This window comes from Mytilus edulis, chromosome 8 (genome assembly GCF_963676685.1).
Source record: "Mytilus edulis chromosome 8, xbMytEdul2.2, whole genome shotgun sequence".
Classification (NCBI taxonomy): domain Eukaryota; kingdom Metazoa; phylum Mollusca; class Bivalvia; order Mytilida; family Mytilidae; genus Mytilus; species Mytilus edulis.
Window position 1 is genome coordinate 18,385,059 of NC_092351.1, and position 21,788 is coordinate 18,406,846.

Below are 21,788 nucleotides of genomic sequence, written 5' to 3' on the forward strand. Positions count from 1 at the left end.
TTTATGATAAAATAGATGATTTTTCATTTCCTATCATTAATTATCCTTTTTTATAAGATTCGCTTGTGTATGTAACAACGTAATAGATTTTAGCGAGAGAAATTTGTGATTTACAGAAAAATTATTACACCATGGTTTATCACAAACTAGTCATACATGTAACATTTTCTAAATTTTATCATCGGTACAAGGACATAATTCGTAAATATAATTCAACATGCAGACATCTTACACGTTCAGGTATTTCACATCCAATTTTTTATGGTAATATTCTTTACAAAGCACAAACATTTCGGCATTGACCTCAAAAGCTAACAAAACCATTAAACAGACTTATTAAGAAGGGATATAGTTAAGATACTGTTGTTAGGTCATTATAGAGTGCATATTTTGGCTTTAATATTGATTCACTTATAGGGTTTTTGCATCGGAAATAACACTTTTATTCTAAAACCAGTTGTTGGCATGACACTTGTTATGTTCTTCTCATATGTTTTATGATGGTATATTATTATAAAACCCCTAACAGAAGGGATTATACTTGATATTCATATGATGAAGACATAATCTTTCAATCAGTTTAATTAAAGTTTGGAGCTTTCATGTCTGTAACTGCTAGTAGTCCTTTGTTAATTTTTGTATCATTGTCATTTTGTTTTGTTTCTTTTGTTACCTATTCTGACATCGGACTCTTTCTTTTGAACTGAGTTTTACTCTGCGTATTGTTGTTTGTTTGTTTTACTACATTAGCTAGAGGTATAGGGGGAGGGTTGAGATATCAAAAAACATGTTTAACACGGTCTCATTTTTACGCCTGTCGCAAGTCAGGAGCCTTTGACCTTTTTTTATTCTTGTATGATTTTTAATTTTAGTTTCTTGTGAACATTTCGGAGTTTAATATGACGTCCATAACCACTGAACTAGTATACATTTGTGATTATGTGCCAGCTGAAGCACCCATTGGGGTGCGTGAGTTTCTCGCTGCCTTGAAGACCCATTAGTGGCCTTCTGCTGTTGTCTGCTTCTCTGTTGACCTGAATTATCATTGATATGTTCATAATTATAAATTAACTGTTAACAAAACTTTGAATATTTGAAAATCAAGGCTTTTCTACCTCAGGAATAGATTACCTTAGCTGTATTTGGCAAAACTTTTCGGAATTTTTTATCCTTAATGCTCTTTAAGTTTGTACTTTATTTGTCTTTTTGAACATTTTTTGATTGGAGCGTCACTGATGAGTCTTTTGTAGACGAAACACGCGTCTGGCGTAAATATAAAATTTCAATTCTGGTATCTATGATGAGTTTATTTGACACATTCCCCATTTCCGTTCTCAATTTTACAATGTCATTCAGCAAAACAGCTACACGAATCTGTCTTTCAATTGTCAAATTTACTGAACAAATAAACTCACCATAGATTTCAGGATTAAAAATTTGTTTGTCAAATACTGTGTTCAAAGATACTTCTGTAATGTCGAATAGTATATAGAAACATCATCTTATGATTCTCCTATTATAAATGAATATGTATATTTAAAATTACTTTTTACCACTGTTAACGTCAGAGTTCATGTTGGTGTCTTGATTTTCATGGCAAGGGTCTAAACAAACTCCATGAAAAAACATAAAATGTCAAATAATTCAGTCTTGATTTTCTTATTGCAGGACAAATACAATGAATTTTCTGTGTTTGAAATTATCGAATGTACATGTGTAAAAACTGTATATGTTTAATAGCCTGAAGATATTTTCAATATATATGCTCTTAGAACAAATGAATTATCAATACTGTAAAAACTCTCTATTATGACAATTTTCATATGAATTTGTTAAAGTTATTGTCGTACAATGTTTTCTGAAACATAAATTTTTCATTTTCAGGTAAAGAGACTGCTTCAGAAGCTCTTGGTCTTGTAAATGGATATAAATTACATGATAAACCAATCATTATACAGTATGGAAAGAACTGAAAAGATGTAACGGTCAAGCTAAAAGAATATGTCAATTTTACTTATTTTACAATGGACACACAAGGAGAAATATCTTTAAAGATGTCAATTTTAGCTTTAACTAAAATAATGATATTTTTACATTTTTATGCTGAATTCCGTTTTTTGGATGTCAGCTAATTGACTTAATGACACACATTTCCTGGATAGTTAAATGCAAGAAATATGCGGTATATACACTACCTTTTTCACAAATGTCTAATATTTTTTCATTTTTTTTGTTTTCATGTTTCTCTGTGAGCTGAATATGTTAATTTGATCATTGTACATCATTATTTGATATTTAATCGGCATTTGAAAATATTTGTTATTAATTAAGTTTGGTGATTCACAGCAAGCTGACACGCGAGCGGCAACCAGTGCCCCCGCAATAACTTGAAAGCACTTTGACGATATCTTTTCATATTTAGATATGTTGTTTCCTATGACTAAATGAAGATTAAGTTTGAATTTCATGATTTAAGCTGTTATCGTTGTTGAGTTGAACACCTTTAAGTAGCGAAAAGTGGTACTTAGATTCATTTTGGCCTTTCCATTTCTAAGACCTACCCACATTCAATTTGTTTTTTAATTGATCCAGATTGAGTCTAGATTTGCAAATATCATTTTATTGCAGAAAATCCTATTTGCTGTTGATTGGACAGCCTCGTGTATAGTATGTGTTTGTCTGAGGTCAAGTACAAACCTCAAAGACCCTTGTTCTTTGCAGGTTTAACTTGTTCGAACTGAAGTTGCATGTCCTTAGGCCAAGTTACATACTCCAATCCTTTATTTCCATTTTATACTAACACCACCGTAAAAATTGTGAAGGAGTTCTGATGATACTGAAGAGTAAACAGTTTGTGCTCCACTAGTGGCCTAATCATATTCCTCATGACAAGTACAAATTAAGTGATAAATTGCATTGCTACTACATCTTTTCAAATTGAAAAATTCAAAACACGTTTATTGAGGACAAACAATAATTTTTAGGTTTTAAAATGAACATTTTATACAATTTAGCATGAAGGCTGAGCTGTAAAATTTTCAATATACAATTCTCATATATCAATTGTACAATTTGGCATCTATGTCCAAACGTACATTGTCGAATCCGAAGTTTTGGTCGGAACTTAGCAGACCGTTTCATATTCATGTCAAATTACAACTTGCAAGTTTTCTAAGCAGGAAACGTTGTACTATGCAAAGGTTGAGTGACATTAAAGAATAAAAGAGTAATAACAAACTATTTATTTTTTTATTTATTAGATAATAAATCAAACAAAGTGAAATGTGTTATTTCATCATACCTGAAACCCATATATATTGCTAATGCTAATCAAACCCCAAGCATTGTATTAAATAACTTGGGTAGTGTCTATGATTGCTGTTGCATAAAGTGATATATCTTCAAACGAACAAACAAAAAACTATAACAAATACATGAATATACCAGGAATTTTAAAGTTACATAACATATTTTCAACAATAATAATAACAAAATATCACAGATAATTAACTAGTCACTGGGATAGTGTTGATAACAACTAATAACTAAACCCTGATATTCTGATAAAATAAAACCAACCATAATATAGTCTGATTAAAACACACAAAAATGTAAATTTCTATCACTCATACATATCTGCTGGATAAGCAAATGATGTACACAATATAGCACTAATTATGCTGGTGGAAATGCTAACAAAATTCATTTTGATGGAAATAGCGACCATGAATAAATGGTAGAACTAGAAACATAATTAAATGCAGCCTTTAATGATTAACATCATGCTTATATTTAAAATTTCTTTCGTATGTTAGAAAATAAAATGAAAAACGCAAATCTTAAGAACATACTAGATCTGGCTTGTTGAGTAAAAGAGATTTGAAAGCGTTTCGACAACTTTGAAAGGTTTGATTGCAATTCAAATGTATACAGATTTGTTTTAGCAAATTATTCTACATTTGTATATGTAAAATAAATCTCTTGTGCAAATTGAAATAAAATTGTCGATATCAATTTTACTGTACCAGATGCGCATTTTCACAGCTCGTATCTCTTCTGTGATGCTCGAAACGATAATCTTTGAATTAACAAAACTTCGTTCAAACGTTAAAGAACTAGTTAATCCCAAAATGGAACAAAAGTAAGGTCAACTTCTGAAATTTTTTAAAGCATTACTATTAAGTTCACTTCAGAAGAAATTGATATAAATAATATGCATTTAAACTAAATTATTATAGTATCTTCAACGGATAGCTGGGTATTTCAAATACTTATTCCTTATTTTACTGCGTTTTACCAAGGATGCTCTGCCAATGTTCTACGTAAAAAATGTCCTTTGTCAATTATTTATTCACATTATCTTATACTTATTATAGAAGTACTCTCCTCATATAATCACAAGGTACCTAGTGAATTGTTGTAACCTATATTGTTTTAACCAAGCAATGCTAGCTTTTTTTACTGTCTATGCATTGTCCTGTTTCTCGATTATTCACGTACTTAATGCGAGACTATCTCTTCACCAAACCATTTCCAACAGTTCTACTCGAAAATTAAATAAATCATACCAACTCAATAAAAAAATACCTAACAATAACAGATTTCTTAATACTTGGTCATATTTTGTATATGCCAACAGTCGAATCATAACCGAATATCATTTACATTTTCCATGAAGACAGAAAATCCATTGATACATCATGTTCAGTCCTCGAGGTATTTCCTTTACTTGTTTGCACTTCCGCCATTTTTTTGTGAAGACCGGAAAGATTTCTTCTTATTTCTTCCTCCTAAAAAATAAATTAACTACATCAGATTTAAGTCCAAAATTGTATATCTAAAATAAGCAGAAAATTATTACCACTTTAAACAGGACTTAACAGTTGCCTCCTAAAAAAAATCTTGGATATAAATGACTTTTGCTATTAATGAAATTTTCGAATTTTGTGCGGCACACGAATAAAGCAAAATATACTGAGTGTAAAACAACCATATTATATCGAGTAGTTTAACATTTATAAACACTTACTCAACAGAAAATAACATATCAATGATATTTCATGTCAATACAAAAGTGTGGACTATTGGTCTGGTTATATCCCAAGAGGAAAACCTTTGCATAACGAGATAACTATATTACCGTTTCAGAATTCGTTTCCTGGAGGTCCTCTAGGATGTTGTTGCGAAGAGCAAAGAATGAAGTCCTTATAGCACTCTGCTTTGATTGTTGTCCATAACTTCCAAAACTAGGACTACTTCGGTTTCCATACAATATTTCCTCTGTTTCCATGTCAATTCTTAAATTCAATAATGAAAATAATACATATCTTTGATTGATTGCTCATTGCTTGGAATCCAATACACACTTGTAGTTGAATAGTAAAATTCAAGAACCAAAATGAAAATTCAGTTCTTTTCAATTGTATTGAAAATTCAGTTTTTTGGGGTTTTTTTTAAATTGTATGGAAAATTCAGGTTTTTTTAATTGTATGGAAAATTCAGATTTTTTTAATTGTATAAGATATTATAGGATTGCCAATTACACACTTAATGAGAGTATAAACGAAGTTGATTAAGGCAAACATGTTTCCCCTTAATTTTGAATGTACTTATCTATAAGGTTTTACTGTGAGATTTACCTGGCCTTTTCGAGATCACGTGCTGCAACTTCTGCCTTTGATACCATATGGGTACAAAGCTTGTCAATAGATTTCGCAAAGTCATCAAATGAAGCTGAAATGAGATATAAAGACACGTTTGTTTAGTCTTAAGTGTAAAATGATTACGTATCGTGATAACAAAGGGCAAACATGAAGACTTAAGTATGTTTTTATTTTGTATTTTTAAGATCATCCCACCAAGTATAAACAAAAGTATGTCAATCTGGTAATTTATTTGAAAGTTTATCTGTATTTTTCTAATCGGTGAAATGCAACATATTAGAATGGACTTTTCTTCAAGCTCGTATAGATATAAGGCCAGTTCAAAACATTGTACTTTATGATTATATTGGAAATGATGATATATTATAGTTATAATTATAATGCCACATCAATGTTTGCTCGAACGTTAAAAAGATCTCTTTCCTTAATCTACAATTATTGTTCCCTCTTAGGGTGAAAAAAGTTCCTTAGGCTTAAATAAGTTTCTATTTTTAGCAGGTGATTTGCTGATTAAAATTATAGGAGATTAACACTGCACCATCCTGATACAAACTATTTTCTGATTTTAAACTGTGTTGTGAACTGAAACTATTATGAGTGTTGAAACTGAATGCATGAAAATGTGTAATTTTCATGAAGAATGTTTATTTGGTGGTAATAAAAACTGCTGTGCGGGGTGAAATATTCCAAATTTTATTTCACTGATTGCCTAGTCATGTTTAAAACATATTGTGACGAGAAATGTTGAAACAAAAAGTACGATGTGCCTATACTTCTTGTTAGAAATCTTTAAGTCATTGTTCAACATCATTCAGTAACTACGTTTTATTTCCTAAATTATGTTAAACTGGTATCTATGCTGAAAAAGTCACAATAAATGTGTAAGTTAGGAAATGTGACAAATGTTTAAAAATACCTTCCGATTCTGTTAAATAAAAAAAAATCAATTCTAAAGTACTATTGACAATGCAGATTTTCTATTGGTTGAATTCATTAAATGCAATACATGTGCACGATTGAACTCTTGATTTCTAAAAGTATATTAGATAAGATTAGATAGCTTCCAATACTGACAAGCCATATCGTTATAGTTGTTTTATGTGTTAACATTAAAAATTGATTACTTTTGTTAGATTCATAAGTTTGCATTGATGAACACATTAGTTAGGTTCAAAATATACATTTGACAGATCATTTAATAATCTGAATGGCTTAGGTTTGTATTCTAAAGGGAATATGTATAATTACCTTTAGCAAGTCAAGGTAGTTTATCTCTCACTGTTTTGCACAATTATTTCATGCATCGGGTTGGGATATATATTAATTTCGTGTTATTCTCATTTGTTACCAGAAATAAACACTCATTTTCAAAATTTCATATTAAATGTTCTCCCTAACAAAACCATAAGACATAAAAACAATTGGCGTTGAGTTTTAAAAAATTCAAAGTTGACTTCATAATCAGAAGATGCGTTGTATCCAAAATTAAATTACTTGTTTTTGTATTAAAGTGTTCAATGTACTTACCTTTCATTACTCCTTCTACGCCTATTAGGTCTTGTTGAGTAATAGATGTGTTAGCTAGTTCCTCTCCCAAACTTTCATTCAGGTCCGGAATATCCCCAAGTAATTCATGGAATGATTTCTCGCTGCTTATTAGAGTTCCATAATTTCGACCAATCTTCCTTGCTGCTTGTGACATTTTTCGACACATCGTATTGATATGTCGTAGTCTCTGAATTTCTTTCTCAATGTCATCATTGAGTGTTTCCTCTGAGACTTGTGACTTTTCTTTCATACTGTGCCAATACTTCTTGAAAACATTCATAGTTCTGTTTTTCCAGGTACGACGGCCTCCCCAGTCTGTAAAATTTGGTAAATTTCAGAAATGTACTAGTTGCAATTTTAAGCACGAAATAGAGCATTTTCAAAACAAAAAATGATTTAAAATAAAAACAGTTAATTGGTGACTTTCCAAATGAGAAATGTCGTAGAATACTAGCAAAATGAAGAGAATTCATCTATAAATGGATGTGAGTTACCTTTTGAAATGTGCTCCTCTTTTTCTATTTCATCCAGTGCAGCTTCAACCTCGTCTTGATCAGGTTCATCATCTGACTGTTGTGCCATTTTACTTTTTAACCGGGCTTCTCTCAACAATTCTGGGACCCTAGCGCTGCTTTTGTGTGGCTTTTGCGGTGTTGACGTTCCTGATATATTAAAAGAACAATAAGTGTTTTGTTCGTGATATTCCATTGTGCAGCTTTGATGTCAGAAATATTGATTCATCTATTATACTGTCACAACAATTAAAAGTCATATATGGTACTACACAATTTATTAAACAAAATTGAATTGCTGAGACTGATCGAATTATATACTGCTCCCTGGTTTTAAACCAAAAAATAAATGTACTTTCTAATAAAAAGTATCCTTTAGTCGCAAGACGGAATGCGCATATTAAATTTGGGGAAAATAATTACTTGCAGTGACCAATCTGATCATTACGACGTTACATATGATCTGCGCTTACATGTTATTTAGAAATATTTTTAAATTACCAAGCGTAGGTCCACTGAAATGATGCGATGGTCCGGTAAAGCTATCGTCTCCCTTTGATTCTGGTATTTCGGAGAATGTGAGCTGGGTCGTGTCTTTGTGGAATGATCTCATACTGTGGTGTAGGAAACTTGATTCTATGTTTTAAACGATACATGTTATAGTAAATGTAGAGTTCAAATTGTGCTTCAGTTATTAGAACATATAATTACTATACAAATAAATCTGTTGTTGAATACTGGAAGCAAGATAATGCGATATAAATGTAAAGATACAAATACTGTTACAGAAATGCATAGCCTTATATTAAAATTTTACTAGAAAGAGCTGTGTTCGTAGCATAAACTATAAATACAGAACAACAAAGCGAACAAAATAAGAAAAAACGGATTTAATAAACTATTGATGTTGGTAAAATATTGTCTGCATAGTTATGCTTGTTTCTTCTTTCTATCAGTTGTCAAAGTTTGTTTACAATATTAATTTTTCAACAATTTAACCTTCAGTGTAACTTTGTTGAAACTGACTAATAAATAAAGCTATCATAGATACAAGGATTAAAATGTTCTATGTAAAGAATATAACAACCGGTAAAAGACCAATCACCACAGTGAAAAGAAGAGACAACAAGTGAAAGTGCACTTCCATGAAGAGATGAAAGTCGTATATAAAAGGTGAAAAAACATACCAAACACACACAGCTTACACAATAACCCTTAGATTATATATAAAAACAAAAGGAAGATTGAATATTCATAAGCAGTTTTCCTTTTTTCCTTTCAGTTGAGCTACTTCATTGTATATGTATTTTCTTCTTCTTACCTGCTCCAGTGAGCTCTTGCTGTTGCACATGTCCATCGGGTAAAACATATATGTGTACCCCACCTGTATTTCTACCATGGAAAAGGTTTTCACCAGTGGCAGTGTGCAAGGTTACATCTTTCTTAACATCATCTTATAAAACATAAAAATTCAAATTTCATGGAACAATTGAAGGTTTTCTGACAACGACATTGAAAAATGTAAAATTACAAAGATGCATACATATCACCAGCCCAGTAGTCAGCATTTCTGTGTTGACTTGAGTTATCATTGATATGTTCATAATCATAAATTAACTGTTAACAAAACTTTGAATTTTTGAAAATCTAAGGCTTTTCTACCTCAGGAATAGATTAACCTTAGCCGTATTTGGCAAAAGTTCGGAATTTTTGGTCCTCAATGCTCTTCAACTTCGTACTTTATTTGGCCTTTTAAACTTTTTTGATTCGAGCGTAACTGATGAGTCTTTTGTAGACGAAACGCGCGTCTGGCGTAAATATAGAATTTTGGTCCTGGGGCCTGGTTGTCGAAAGTATCATAAGATATGTCATAAGATATATCTTAGGACATATTTTATGATCATCTTATGACTATCATATGATATGTCATAGTATGTAAATCAAAGCTGTCTTAAGAGAGTCATATCTATGATGCTCTTATGACTGTCATAAGTGAACATTATTTTCTATTATTTAAAATAATGATTAAAAAGTGATAAATATAAAAATGAAAATGAAAAGTATGAACATATTATTTATTACCTTTCTTAATATTTACGAATATTCTATTTTTTCGTTAGAATGAACATGAAATTTTATGCAAAAAGGAATTGAAATATAAGTGGTAACTTGTTTAAATTTAGTTTGTAATATATAATAAATCTTGAACTTTGCTTTCGTGTATTACCATACATGCATTGTTATTTAACTGTGAATACTTTTAAGATTCGGTACATCGAGTACCCGCTTAACGAAATGCCCGTGCACATCACTAATATAGTACTATTAAATATACTAGGAATGAAATAATATGTATATTTATTATACAAAACCATGAGTAAGAAAAGAATTCGATATTGTATGTCGCAGGCAGGAGATTCAAATTTTAATTTACGTAGGTGACTAAGAAAAATCAAATCTTTACTGATTAGCTAACTGAGAAACACAACATATACTTTTTATTGCAATTAACATGAAATTATACATGAAAAGCAATTAAAATTTTAGTTGACGATCATAAGTCCATCATAAGTCATGTCGCGAGGGGTCTTAAGTTTACGACATAAGTTATGACAAATCGTAACTTGGGACACTTTCGAAAACATATCTTACGACTATGACATGTCGTAAGACCATCATAAGACATGTCTTAGTCATAAGATACTTTCGAAAACCAGGCCCCTGGTATCTATGATGAGTTTATAGTACATGAAATATAAAGCAAGGTATTTAATAGAGGAGAGAAAAAAAGAATACAAAAATAATGGTAGTTCTCAAAAGCATTAAGTCACACGTCTAATTTTAGACTATCAAGCTAAAACAATAAAAGGTTAAGGTTGCAAGCTTGCTCTCTATAGGTGACAGATCAAAGCAATTACATGTATTGTAAGGTTATTTGCCACGAGATCTTTAGTATCCATTTTGTCATTATATTTTCTTAAAGTTCATACCCATTACAGATTGGTGTACTGTATTATGAAAAAGGTTTTTTTCTCTCTTGATTTATGAAAAATTTGTCCGTATAAAAAAAAAAGTGGTATACAATTATTTATTTATATCGATCAATTATAATGTATAGTATATCAAGAATTTGTATAGCTTTGAATTTCACTCATATGCTAACAAGAAATAACAGAAAAAGTATTAGATCTACTTGGTAGATGAAGACTCAACAAATTCTGATCTAAAAAGTATAGAAAATATCTTAAATTTTCAGAAAACAACTGAAGGTGAAATGTTAGATTTGTTTCATCAAACACTATTTTAAATACAGAGTGAAGTACGTGAGGGTTATTTCAGAGTACCTATATCAAAACTTACCGTCAATAATTATCGAGGGAAGAACATAATCATCTGAAATTCATTTACCTCCAAAATGACATACGAGAGAGAGACTTTGTAAATGGTATATAAACATGTGTTTTTTATAAACTCAATCCTGTGTACAATGTTAACCATGTATTTATGTGAAAATTACCGAACTGCTTACCATTACAAAAAAATGAACCGTTTCTACCTTCATACAATGAAAGTGAATGTTTATAAACCATAACAAGTGAACAATAAACCAATTGTGCTTAATAATCATTATGAATTTATGCATAACCACGCTTCCACCATGATTTACAACGTACGTGTTGGTGGAGAATATCGCAACATTCCTGTTGGTTTATCGAAAAGTAAATAAGTTTGTTTATTCAAATACATATTCTGTATAGTTATACTGCAATGACATTTCTTGATTTATTGAAAACCAAAGCAAATCATTCATTCTCACACATTGTTGACAACATCGTGTAATTCTAAACGACTGTCATATAAGTGAAAGTTCTAGCTAGCTATAAAACTAAGTTTAATCCACCATATTTTATATAAGGAAATGTTTGTACCAAGTCAGGAATATGACAGTTGTTTTCCATTTGTTTGATGTGTTTGTGCTCTTGGTTAAGTCATTTGATAAGGGACTTTGCGCTTTGAATTTTCTCAGTTTCGTATTTCTGTTATTTTACTTTAATTTTTATTTTTATTACTGTCCAGAGTCAAGAGTTTGTAGATGAACTCAAAATACCCTTTTGTTTTATTCTTAAAACATTTGTAATTCAACATGTATTATTTATCGTGTATCTTTTGTTTTTGTGAAGTAGTAGTTTCTACTCACATTAGTTCCAACCCAGTGATTTGTTCACGTAGCTTGTATATGTTTTTTGCACGCAAAAGAAGCAAAGGTTATATTATATTTTGCATCATGCACTATTATTGATTCATGTTTTGTAAACATTGAGGTGGGTTGACGTGAATACAATTTATCAATTTATCATCGAACTTTTAAAACTGTAGTTTGAATGTCTACTTCACGTATAATTTGATGGTTGTACTTTCGATCTTTGTACACGATCAGTATAAAAATCACTATATAATACATTATATAGTTTAATGAAGGTACATCAAGCAAATCGCTTCAGATTCTCAAAATGTTTACAAGTTTTAAATTTTATTTTTAGATAGTTACCTTTTTTATCTAACAAATTACGTAATACTTCTACAGCTGCTGAGAAATCTCCATCTTCCTCAACCATTTGCAAATGTTTAAATTTTCTTACAGCTGCCTCTAAAGACGGTATATCAGATATTCTGGTAGCTTTTCTCAGCTCTTTTCTAGCAATGAGTCTTCCTGAAAATGAAGATAAAACAAATTCGTTTATTTGGGAATATCATCTCATCATTTTCTAGTAGTATACAAAAGCCAATTGAAGTCATACTTTAAAAGTATATTATTTTAAATTTATAATGAAAACAAAATTTATTTAAAAAGATTTTTTTTTTTCAAATCGTTCAATAATTGTCACTTTTATATAACTATTTACATGCATTATTATTCAATACCCACTATTAATTTTTGCATAGACAATTTGACTTATTTTTTAGAAGAAGTTTTGCATATTTTGACAACATCATTCATTTACTATACCTTCTTCATCTAAAAGTTCACGCAAAAGAACCTCTGCACGAGTTATATCAACAGTAGCACCCTTGGGGTTTAATTCTTTAGCACGTGCAAGGCACTTTTCCAATTTTGGCCGGTTCCTGTCATCAACAGCCTGATTCAAACGTGTTATTATACGACTTTGTTCTGAAAATGAAGAAAATAACCAATAAATGCAATGCATTAAAATTGCGTCGGTAGATTATCTGGAAACTCTCTCTCTCTCTCTCTCTCTCTCTCTCTCTCTCTCTCTCTCTCTCTCTCTCTCTCTCTCTCTCTCTCTCTCTCTCTCTCTCGCTCTCTCTCCTACAAATTAATGTCTCCTAAACTATCGGGTTTCTACGTTGTATCACTAATTGTGTGTCTGTGCACGTGTGTAAGGGTGTGTACTTACTTTCAGCTTCCTTAGATTCTAGTCTGTTCAATGCATCTCTAAAGGTGACTTCTTGTTTCATTTCCATTTGCAACAGGTCCTCCTTTGACACAACCTTAAGGAATATACAAAATAAATCTTGAAAGAGAAACTTAAAAGATCTGCGAACTATGCGGTACCATGCGCTTTGTATAGTGTTTGAAGGTCAAATAGTGATCTATAGTTGTTAATTTGTGTGTCATTTGGTCACTTGTGGAGAGTTTTATCATGTGCAATCATACCAGATCTTCTAATTTCAATATACATATATTTTAAACCATAACTGTCTCATGGTTAACTTTGTCCTATAGAAATGTGAACGATCAAGACTATTCTATAAATGGCGAATATACATTTATGATACCAAAGTCACTGAGAATAGTATATCCTGCTGATGAGTGGATGGTTACCTCGAGGGGATTAAAAGTAAGATAAAGTTAGTTTTAATTTAAAAAAAATATATATACACAAAATGTCAGTTTTGATTTCACTTTCACCTATGTTGAATTTGGCTTATTTGCACTAATTGTCATATTGTATATTGTTACAGTACTAGTATATACAATTAGATACCGGGCTTAGAATTGTGTACGACAGACGCGCGTTTAGTCTACAAAAGACTCATCAGTGACGCCCGAATCGCAAAAGTTAAAATAGGCAAAACAAGGCACTAATCTGAAGAATTGAACACTTACTTCGTATGATACTATCTTTTCTGCTTGATCTCTGTTTGTCTCTTTTGCCATGATATCTATCACACTTCCCGGCGGCCCGGTTTTAAGTAATCCCTCCCAATACCCATTTTCATTTTTCTTCATCTTGCATTCTGGGTGACCTTTTACTAAGACAACACTTGCTTCAGGAATGGCAATCGACATCATAACTTTTTCATTGGAAGGTAGGCAGCAATGTTCAGGCTCTTTTATGCTGTATCCATGACACCAGGCTGGCAGCAGTGCAGTTGTTGGTACAGGAGTTCCGGTCAATGTTGGCAACACGACTTCAATGATTTTGACGTATAGTGGCAAGAATAAATCTGAATCGTCAACTGCATCTGTATTTCGTGCAAACACAGTTAATGTGTATGTTCCCATCTTGGGGAAAGTGGCACAAATCAAAACCAATTCTCCCTTTGTATCAACTGAGACATAGTTATGGTAATCTGTTGTTGTGTCACCCTCTTCCAGTTCCAGCGATGCGGCTACTAGTATGTTTCTTTTTCGTTTGATAGCCATTTTATATTCTCCCGTAACAAGATTAGTTACAAAGGACGGCCAAGGGTCATCTTCAGAGAATCCCAATTGAGCAAATGTTGCAGTTGGACCTAACTGTTTTCCTTCTGTATCAGGAAAGGGATCAGATTCGAGGGGTTCGTCCTGACAGCTAACAAGATAACTACAGGCTGGAGCAAATCTTGTTTTCTTGTTCTTTTCCTTTGCCATTACATTAAGTGCATACTCGCCTGCTTCCGGAAGTCTCACGTTTATAGACATTTCTCCATTCTCAATTGTATGAAGAATATGACCTTCAGTGACAGGTATATCAACTTCGCCCTTCACTAAATCATGTTTAAATTCAAGTTCCCTATCCAATGAAAATTTAATTTCTGCATCGCCATCATCAGCTTCGATTTGACCCTTACGATGAGTTAACGGTACCATTCCCATATCTTTCGTATCCTCCCCTGGACCCCATTCTTCGCGAATATTTGGAGGAAGTGGTTTACAATCTTCCTTTATATCATGACAAGTGAGGAAGTACGTCACTAGCAACGCATGATGTGTGTCTGATTTTTCACTACCATGAAGTTCAAACAGAAATTGCCCTACAAACGGAAATCGAATAACAGCTCTCATAACTCCTTCGTCGAGATCTCTTTCCAAGAAGACAAATCTATCTAAAGCGCTTCTTGTCGAAACCACTTGCTCTCTACAACCTTTTGACCTGTACAGTTTGTAAGCAAACGTCATACGCTTGCTAGTGTCAAATCCGATTTCGAATGTGACTTGTCCGTCATTACTTGACACGTTTGACTTTGGATGTGATTTCAAGGTCAATTTTTCCTGAAAGAAGTCAGATCTTATTGCTGGTAATTCTTTTGCCTCGTCGTAAGTTACAGTTCGAGCTAACAACTGCCATTTGTCGTCGTCGGGGAAATGGTCAAACACAAATATTTCTGGGTCAGCTAAAAAGTAAAATTCACGAAATCGGCAGTGCGTTTTATATGTTCCTCTGTTTTCTTGCATTGCACGCTTTGTGCTAACTTTTCCTTTTTCGTCCTCAATAAGCCTCCAATTGTTCTTTGTAACACCATAAGCTGCTTCACATATCCAACGTACATCAATAAGACGCCATTCCCCATCTAGTAATGCCGCAGTCCAGGTTTTTCTTTGATTCTTAAAATCAGCGCCAACCTCGTAATTGATCGTGTTACGTACACAACCTCTAACTAACTCAAATTTTATATCTGCATGTCTGGAAAAAATATTGACTATGTATTAAAAGGTAAAATAAAATGGTTCTGGTTGATAAGGTTTCTGTTTGTTGGAAATAACTTGCTCCTTTCTATCCCCAATTAAAGATACAAAAGAGTTTGCGTTTACAAAAGCATTATTTAAATTAGATAGATATCAAAAGATTTGTTGTGAGTGCCAATGAGACGACTCTCCATCCAAGTCACAATTTGTAGAAGTAAACAACTATAGGTCAGAGTACGACTTTCAACACGTAGCCTTGGCTCACATCGAACACCAAGCTATAAAGAGCCCCAATAAATTTATGTTGAAGAATGTAATTATAATTAAACGTATTTTCATTTCATAATATTTCCACGAAGATAAGCGACACAATAATTTCGGACAATAAAGAGTCAAAACGGAGTGCTACAAAACGTTACTAGTATTTCATTCCAAGCTTATTTTGTACAAGTAACTCAAACTATATTAAAGAAGTCCAACAACATACTCGCAGAGTACATGGAATAGTTCGTCGTAATCCATTGTCCGACGTCGAAGCTTCCACAAATAACTTGCAGTAGAATCGTCTGTTGTCCATTCTGTTCTTGGTAAATGTCGTACATAGTCATCCTCCAAACATCGGGCAAGCCATCTGTCAAGAAAAACAACGCATTGGAATACACGTAAACCGAATCAAATCGAAAAGTTCACTTAAGATTTTCTTTGGAGGGTGTTGAAGACAGTGTATCTTACAAGCGTTTCATTTTAAAAGAAAATTCATCATTACTAGTAGTCATCCAGGTCTCTTCAGGGCACTTTTTGCCTTTACTTTGCATGGGCAACCGGGAGGAGTAAAATTTTACACTAGTTTGTACTATAGTAGTATATATGTATAGTATACGGTATGCAGTAGGCAACATTTTTTTTTAAGGGTAACAACTTTGATGTCGGACATTAAAGTGGTAGTCTCCCTTATAATAGGCACTGATAAAAAAAAATCTGGGCAACTTTCCATTGTCACGAGCAGGATCTGCATCTACCATACAGCTCTAGTGTTTGTGCATTGTGTATTTTGTGTCTTTTTTTTTGTATGCATTTTTAGGCAAGTTTTTGAGATTTGTTTACAGTCTAGACAAATGACGTGAACAATATAGAATTTTCATATATTTTATTATCAAGAAGCACATCAAAACATTAGTATATATATCTTATTATTTACAATACATAGATATGCAGTATATGTTTAAATCATTTCTTAATATCCATATGGTAATGTTTTATAATCGGACACAATCACTCTCTTATCAAACACAATTCTATAATCTTTGCTCTGTTGGCCAGTAATAACTCTACTACTTTTTGAATCTCTCATGATTTTATGTTCATCTACTACAGTTATTGTTTTCTTCTCAGAAGTTGTTACCATATCATTGACAGCATCAAAATTTATGCTAAGTGCATTTTTATAATTGAGGGTAATACCTCTCACTTTGCAAACAGTCTGATTTCCATCACTATAGGGTTTCTGCAATTTGTAAGCGTAATTTTTAGGGCCGCCTGTCACAAAGTGCGTTATGTTATTAGCTGGAACCTCATCCGTAAGTTCTCCTAAATAATCACCCAAAGGTGGTTCCCATTCGCCCTGTTTAGCTGTAAATATCACAGAATCTGTATCAGCATATAATACGCGATCTCCTAGCTTGTCTAAATAACTGTACAGCTTAAGTCTGGCTTGAGCTGTTGTATAGGCTGCTATTACAACGTTAGTTCTTCCTGAGACTTCTATAAATTCTTCTTTGTTCCTCCAACGCATTTCAATCATTTCATCCGTAACAAAGTTAACACAAGTTACTTCTTGTTGATCACTGGTTAACATGTCAAAATAAACGGATGGATCAGATACGTACTCCACTTGAGGTAGATTTGTCCTTTGCCCAAATTTACCCCAGAAGCTATTCAACATAAGTTTAGCAAGGGAACGGAGACCCGGATTCTTTTTTATTTTGTTATAATCTAATTGGATACCTTCTTTCTCTAAATAATCTTGAACATATTTGTGTTTTTCGACTTCGGTTTCACACCAGGAAGGCCATCCACTTGCCTCTTGTTTCATTTTTAGAAAAGTGTTTATGTATTCCGTAAATATTCCTCCAGATTTTGATTTCGGATCGTATTGCTCGACATCATTGAAATGCCATACTTCGTATATTTTTTCTAATATATACCCCTTATTTATTGCCATCTTCAGTTCATCTGTTACCCAAGTGCCAGTTATAGCTCTTTCAGTGTTAGTATGGAGACAGGTTGTTGTCTGTTGTAATTCAGTACATGTTCTACATAACGAAAACATCAGTTTGTTATTGATTTTTGCAGGAAGCACAGGAATATGAAGTCCACGAGGTGGCTGAACACAGCATTTGATAAGACCCTCATACTTTGAAATATCATCAAAATTCTCTGTTATTATAGTAGGATGCCCCAATACAACTTTCCCAGTTTTATTGATAAAGGGATACAAAGATGTTACGTCATAATATTTGATTTGTTCACCATCTTTAGCTTCATGGTATAGTTTAAAGGCTTCTGTTCTACCACCCGAAAAAGCATTCCTAGGTTCAAGGGGATTGACGTAGTTCACACTGTCTACAAAAGTTTTAATATCAATATTTTCAATTATTTCCTTGTCAAAATCACATTCCCATTTAGATATGTATTCATAACCTTGCTTTTCCAGATAATTCTTTTTTTCAAGCGTTCGTTGATGGAGATCAGCCATTGACATTTTATTAACCGTGTTTACTGTTTGTTTACTGTAGCACTTTGAACACCCATGCCAGAAACACCCATGATATTCAAATACAATCTCTTCTCCATCCTCACTCTTGTGGTAGCCATCAACTCTGTAGTCGCCAATGCACTTTTCTCCGCCATTGCGTGCATGTTGTATATGGATCCCTTTTGATTTGGATACATATCTCAGCCATTTCAGTGCCTTGATAGAGTGTTTTTCCTCTGGATTGTAGCCTTGCGCTGGAATAATTCCAATTGTTTCTGGACGTAGAAAGTTTTTCCTGAAGACAAGGTTACAAGCCGAGGCTATAGTTATGCATTTCTCAAAGGGATCAATGCCATCTTTGTTAGAGTCTATAGTTGTCATAGCCATAAATAACCGACGAAATTTTAAACAGCATCGTCTTAGAATGTCTACATCTGATTGACAGTATTTCAAAAGCTCTAGCTTAAAATCAAACTTCTTATGAGCATTTGCAGCATACCATTCAAGGAAAATCTCTCTATCATCAACTTTCATTCCATCAGGGTTATAATACTTAATGTCAGGCAAATGTTCAAGTACAACAGATTGGTTTTCTTGCCTGTTAAAGAGGTATGGAAAATATCCTTTCTGTAATTCGTCTAGCCCAAACATCTTTGGTAGTTTTGACAAGGCGGAAGGAAGGAAATTGAGCGAATCAATCATTCTAATATTACAAGCAGGGATTTCAACAGACATGTTCTTTGCACCGCTAGGAATAATTTTAGGTAGAATTCCATTCCTATATAGATATGATAGGATAGGAAAAGAATCATAGCCTTTGAAGTTGTGACAGAGGACTGTTGCTCCGTTGTTTTCACCAGAAAACAGCCATTGGCAAAATTCGTCGTTTGTATTCGGACCACTAAATATAATTTCATTTTTACCGCAGGTATCACATGTCGATGAAGCATTAACATTATGTTCCAAACAGTAAGAACATACCCTGTGGACTACACACAAATTTGGCTTGTGTTCATACACTCCACACCGCGATTTTTTACAGTTTTTACATTTAAGGCTATCATCAGATCGTTCATATCCTTGTTCACATTGAACTAAATCATCCTGTGTGCATTCGAAATCAAAGAAAATATAGACCTGGAGGGGGTCTTCGTCTTGCGTATTCCTTTTCAGTTTGGTGTCATCATCTGCAATTGAAGAAAGCTTTTTTCCGTCTTGTAGAGGCATCATAAAACAGAGATGTCCAGGCTGAAAATAATCCTTGCATGTTTTGCAGTAAACCTCTCCACATTGATGTACTTTCTTGTGCATTTTTCTGTTTATCGATTGTCCACATTCTGTGCATCTGTAATATGACGTACATGTTGAACGTCCTTGGCTAGTTTTCTTGGCGTGAAGTTGAAAACACACGTCTCCCTGAAAATAACGATTACAATCCTTACAATAGATCCAGTCTTTATTTTCTTTATCGTGTATTTTGTGGCAAGATGTACAAATGTTATTACATTTATGTTCCTCCTTGTTCTGGTAACCCTTTTGACAAGTGCTACAATAATAACTTCTGTTTAAGAAAGCAGGCATACTTGTAATGACATCATAATGTTCGTTGTGGTGATATAGATATATTTTCTTCTCGGCTTCTGGTCCTTGAAATATTATCCCATTGAAATGTTGCTGTGACACAACATTAATTTGACAGTCTTTCATCACACTTTGAAATTGTTTGATATCTTCTAGATCGCAAGCTTTAAGGGGAATATTTGCCTTCTCGTGCAACTCGAGAGCAAGTTGCTTCTGAATCAGTCGACCTTTTCGAATGTCTTCCCACTTCGGATGTTTGTCGATATTGGCCTTAGCAGTGACAAGAGCTCTGGCACAACAAAGTTCATCATAATTTTGAATCTGAATAATACACTTTTTGTCTTTCAGAAACCTTTCTATGTCTACGAATTTACACGTCTTTCGCCCGCTACCTTTCGGCATATCTACATGGGTAATCTCTATTTCAAGTGAACTATCGAGAACAAATTGTTCGTATGACTGTAACACTCTTTCAATTTCCCTTAACATTGTTTCTGCTGACAACTGTGCCACTTTCATAAATGGTATCGTTATAGGAAAATCCAACTCTGGACACTGTATTGACATACGTATAAGATCATCAGCTTTCATGAATTCGGTCATGTCCTTAATTAGTGATTGAAACAATAGTTGAAGCGTCACCAAAATTTGTGGTAGACCACGTACTTCTAATTCTTTGAATGTAACTTTATATGCCGTTGATTTTGTCCTAAATTTGGGTAAATTACGTTCTGACACAACACTTAGATCATAGAAGCGATCCGGTTTATCCTTTTTTGTCAGACGACGTTTTTTAGAAGCGCTATTTTCGGAAGTATATTTTCTCTTTAAGCCTCCTCCTGCTTGGTTATGAACTTGTTCTAGGTGACGTTGTAAATTATCCTTTCTTGAAAAAAGGACACCACATGCATTACACTGAAACAGCGCATCGTCTTTATGTCGCAGAAGGTGACGTTCAAGATTGTATTTTCGTCCAAACTTTTTCCCACAAATGTCACATTCATACATCTCATGCTGTTTGGACTGTCGATGATGTTTTGAACCAGGTACTTTACTTTCCATCTTTCATCGTTCGTGGTTCACAAGTGAATGAGTATCTGCAAAAAAAGAAAATAATTTATAGGTTAAAATATTACCCATAATGCAACAACAAAAAATATACCAGAGTTTACCAGAATAATCTAGAATATGCATTTCATCCTTTTTTATTAATTTTTCCCAGAATGCATTTTAAAGACTATATAAAATTTCGAATTATCGGTTCATTTCATATTTACAACAATCTTGCATGTGTGAAGATGGATACACAAAATTGTCCTATTTGTGAGTTGAGATTTTCAAGAAAAGATAATATGTTGCGACATCATAGAAATAAACATGGAATAAGTCAACCATATCTACAGAGAGATGATGTGTATCCGCCTCCTCATCCGCCAAAGGAAGATAACCTACTGCCTCCTCCTCCTCCTCAGCGAAAGGAAGATAGCCTACCGCCGCCTCCTCCTCCTCCTCCTCCGCCAAAGCAAGATAGCCTTACGCCGCCGCAGCTGAGGAACGATAATGCAGAACTCTTTGTGTTTAAACATCCATTCACAATGACAGTGAGCGGACCAACTTCTTGTGGGAAGACATATTTTCTAAAACAATTACTTCAAAATTTAGACATTGTTTCACCTAAACCACAGAGAATTATATGGTTGTATAAAAGATGGCAGCCATTGTATGAGGAAATAAAAAACACAGTTCTACCAGGAGTACAATTCATACAAGGGATACCTTTAGATTTGGAAAATGATAGCTTTCTTGACCCAACAGAG

At 33.2% G+C, this 21,788-nt stretch overlaps 4 protein-coding genes across 12 annotated transcripts in view; 2 read left to right on the forward strand and 2 right to left on the reverse strand.

The window, feature by feature from the left end:
- The window catches only part of LOC139484987 (RNA-binding protein 41-like), a 49,663-nt gene extending 46,380 nt beyond the window's left edge, over window positions 1-3,283 (forward strand). The window contains exon 6 of the mRNA XM_071269069.1: window positions 1,885-3,283. Coding sequence (XP_071125170.1) covers window positions 1,885-1,973 — 89 coding nt within the window. The 3' untranslated portion in view covers window positions 1,974-3,283. The remainder of the gene's footprint in view (window positions 1-1,884) is intronic.
- LOC139484982 (FHF complex subunit HOOK-interacting protein 1B-like) overlaps window positions 1-21,788 on the forward strand; it is a 626,211-nt gene that overhangs the window by 591,759 nt on the left and 12,664 nt on the right. The window lies entirely within an intron of this gene.
- LOC139484979 (uncharacterized) overlaps window positions 3,238-21,788 on the reverse strand; it is a 36,116-nt gene continuing 17,565 nt past the window's right edge. For 2 of the 7 annotated variants that reach the window (XM_071269048.1, XM_071269045.1), the window contains exons 4-16: window positions 16,123-16,266; window positions 13,854-15,633; window positions 13,141-13,234; window positions 12,732-12,893; window positions 12,273-12,434; window positions 11,084-11,116; window positions 9,045-9,176; window positions 8,225-8,359; window positions 7,706-7,873; window positions 7,191-7,526; window positions 5,640-5,733; window positions 5,141-5,297; window positions 3,238-4,790 (exon numbers count right to left, since the gene is read on the reverse strand). In XM_071269048.1, the coding sequence (XP_071125149.1) occupies window positions 4,662-4,790; window positions 5,141-5,297; window positions 5,640-5,733; window positions 7,191-7,526; window positions 7,706-7,873; window positions 8,225-8,359; window positions 9,045-9,176; window positions 11,084-11,116; window positions 12,273-12,434; window positions 12,732-12,893; window positions 13,141-13,234; window positions 13,854-15,633; window positions 16,123-16,266 (3,526 nt within the window). In that variant the 3' untranslated portion in view covers window positions 3,238-4,661. Of the gene's footprint in view, window positions 4,791-5,140; window positions 5,298-5,639; window positions 5,734-7,190; window positions 7,527-7,705; window positions 7,874-8,224; window positions 8,360-9,044; window positions 9,177-11,083; window positions 11,117-11,397; window positions 11,425-12,272; window positions 12,435-12,731; window positions 12,894-13,140; window positions 13,235-13,853; window positions 15,634-16,122; window positions 16,267-21,788 lie in introns of all 7 variants that reach the window. The other 5 variants (XM_071269049.1, XM_071269047.1, XM_071269046.1 and 2 more) reach the window with 4 other exon arrangements.
- Window positions 16,870-21,033, reverse strand: LOC139486632 (uncharacterized). Its single transcript, XM_071271559.1, has one exon. It carries the CDS (start codon window positions 21,031-21,033, stop codon window positions 16,870-16,872), a length of 4,164 nt encoding a protein of 1,387 aa, XP_071127660.1.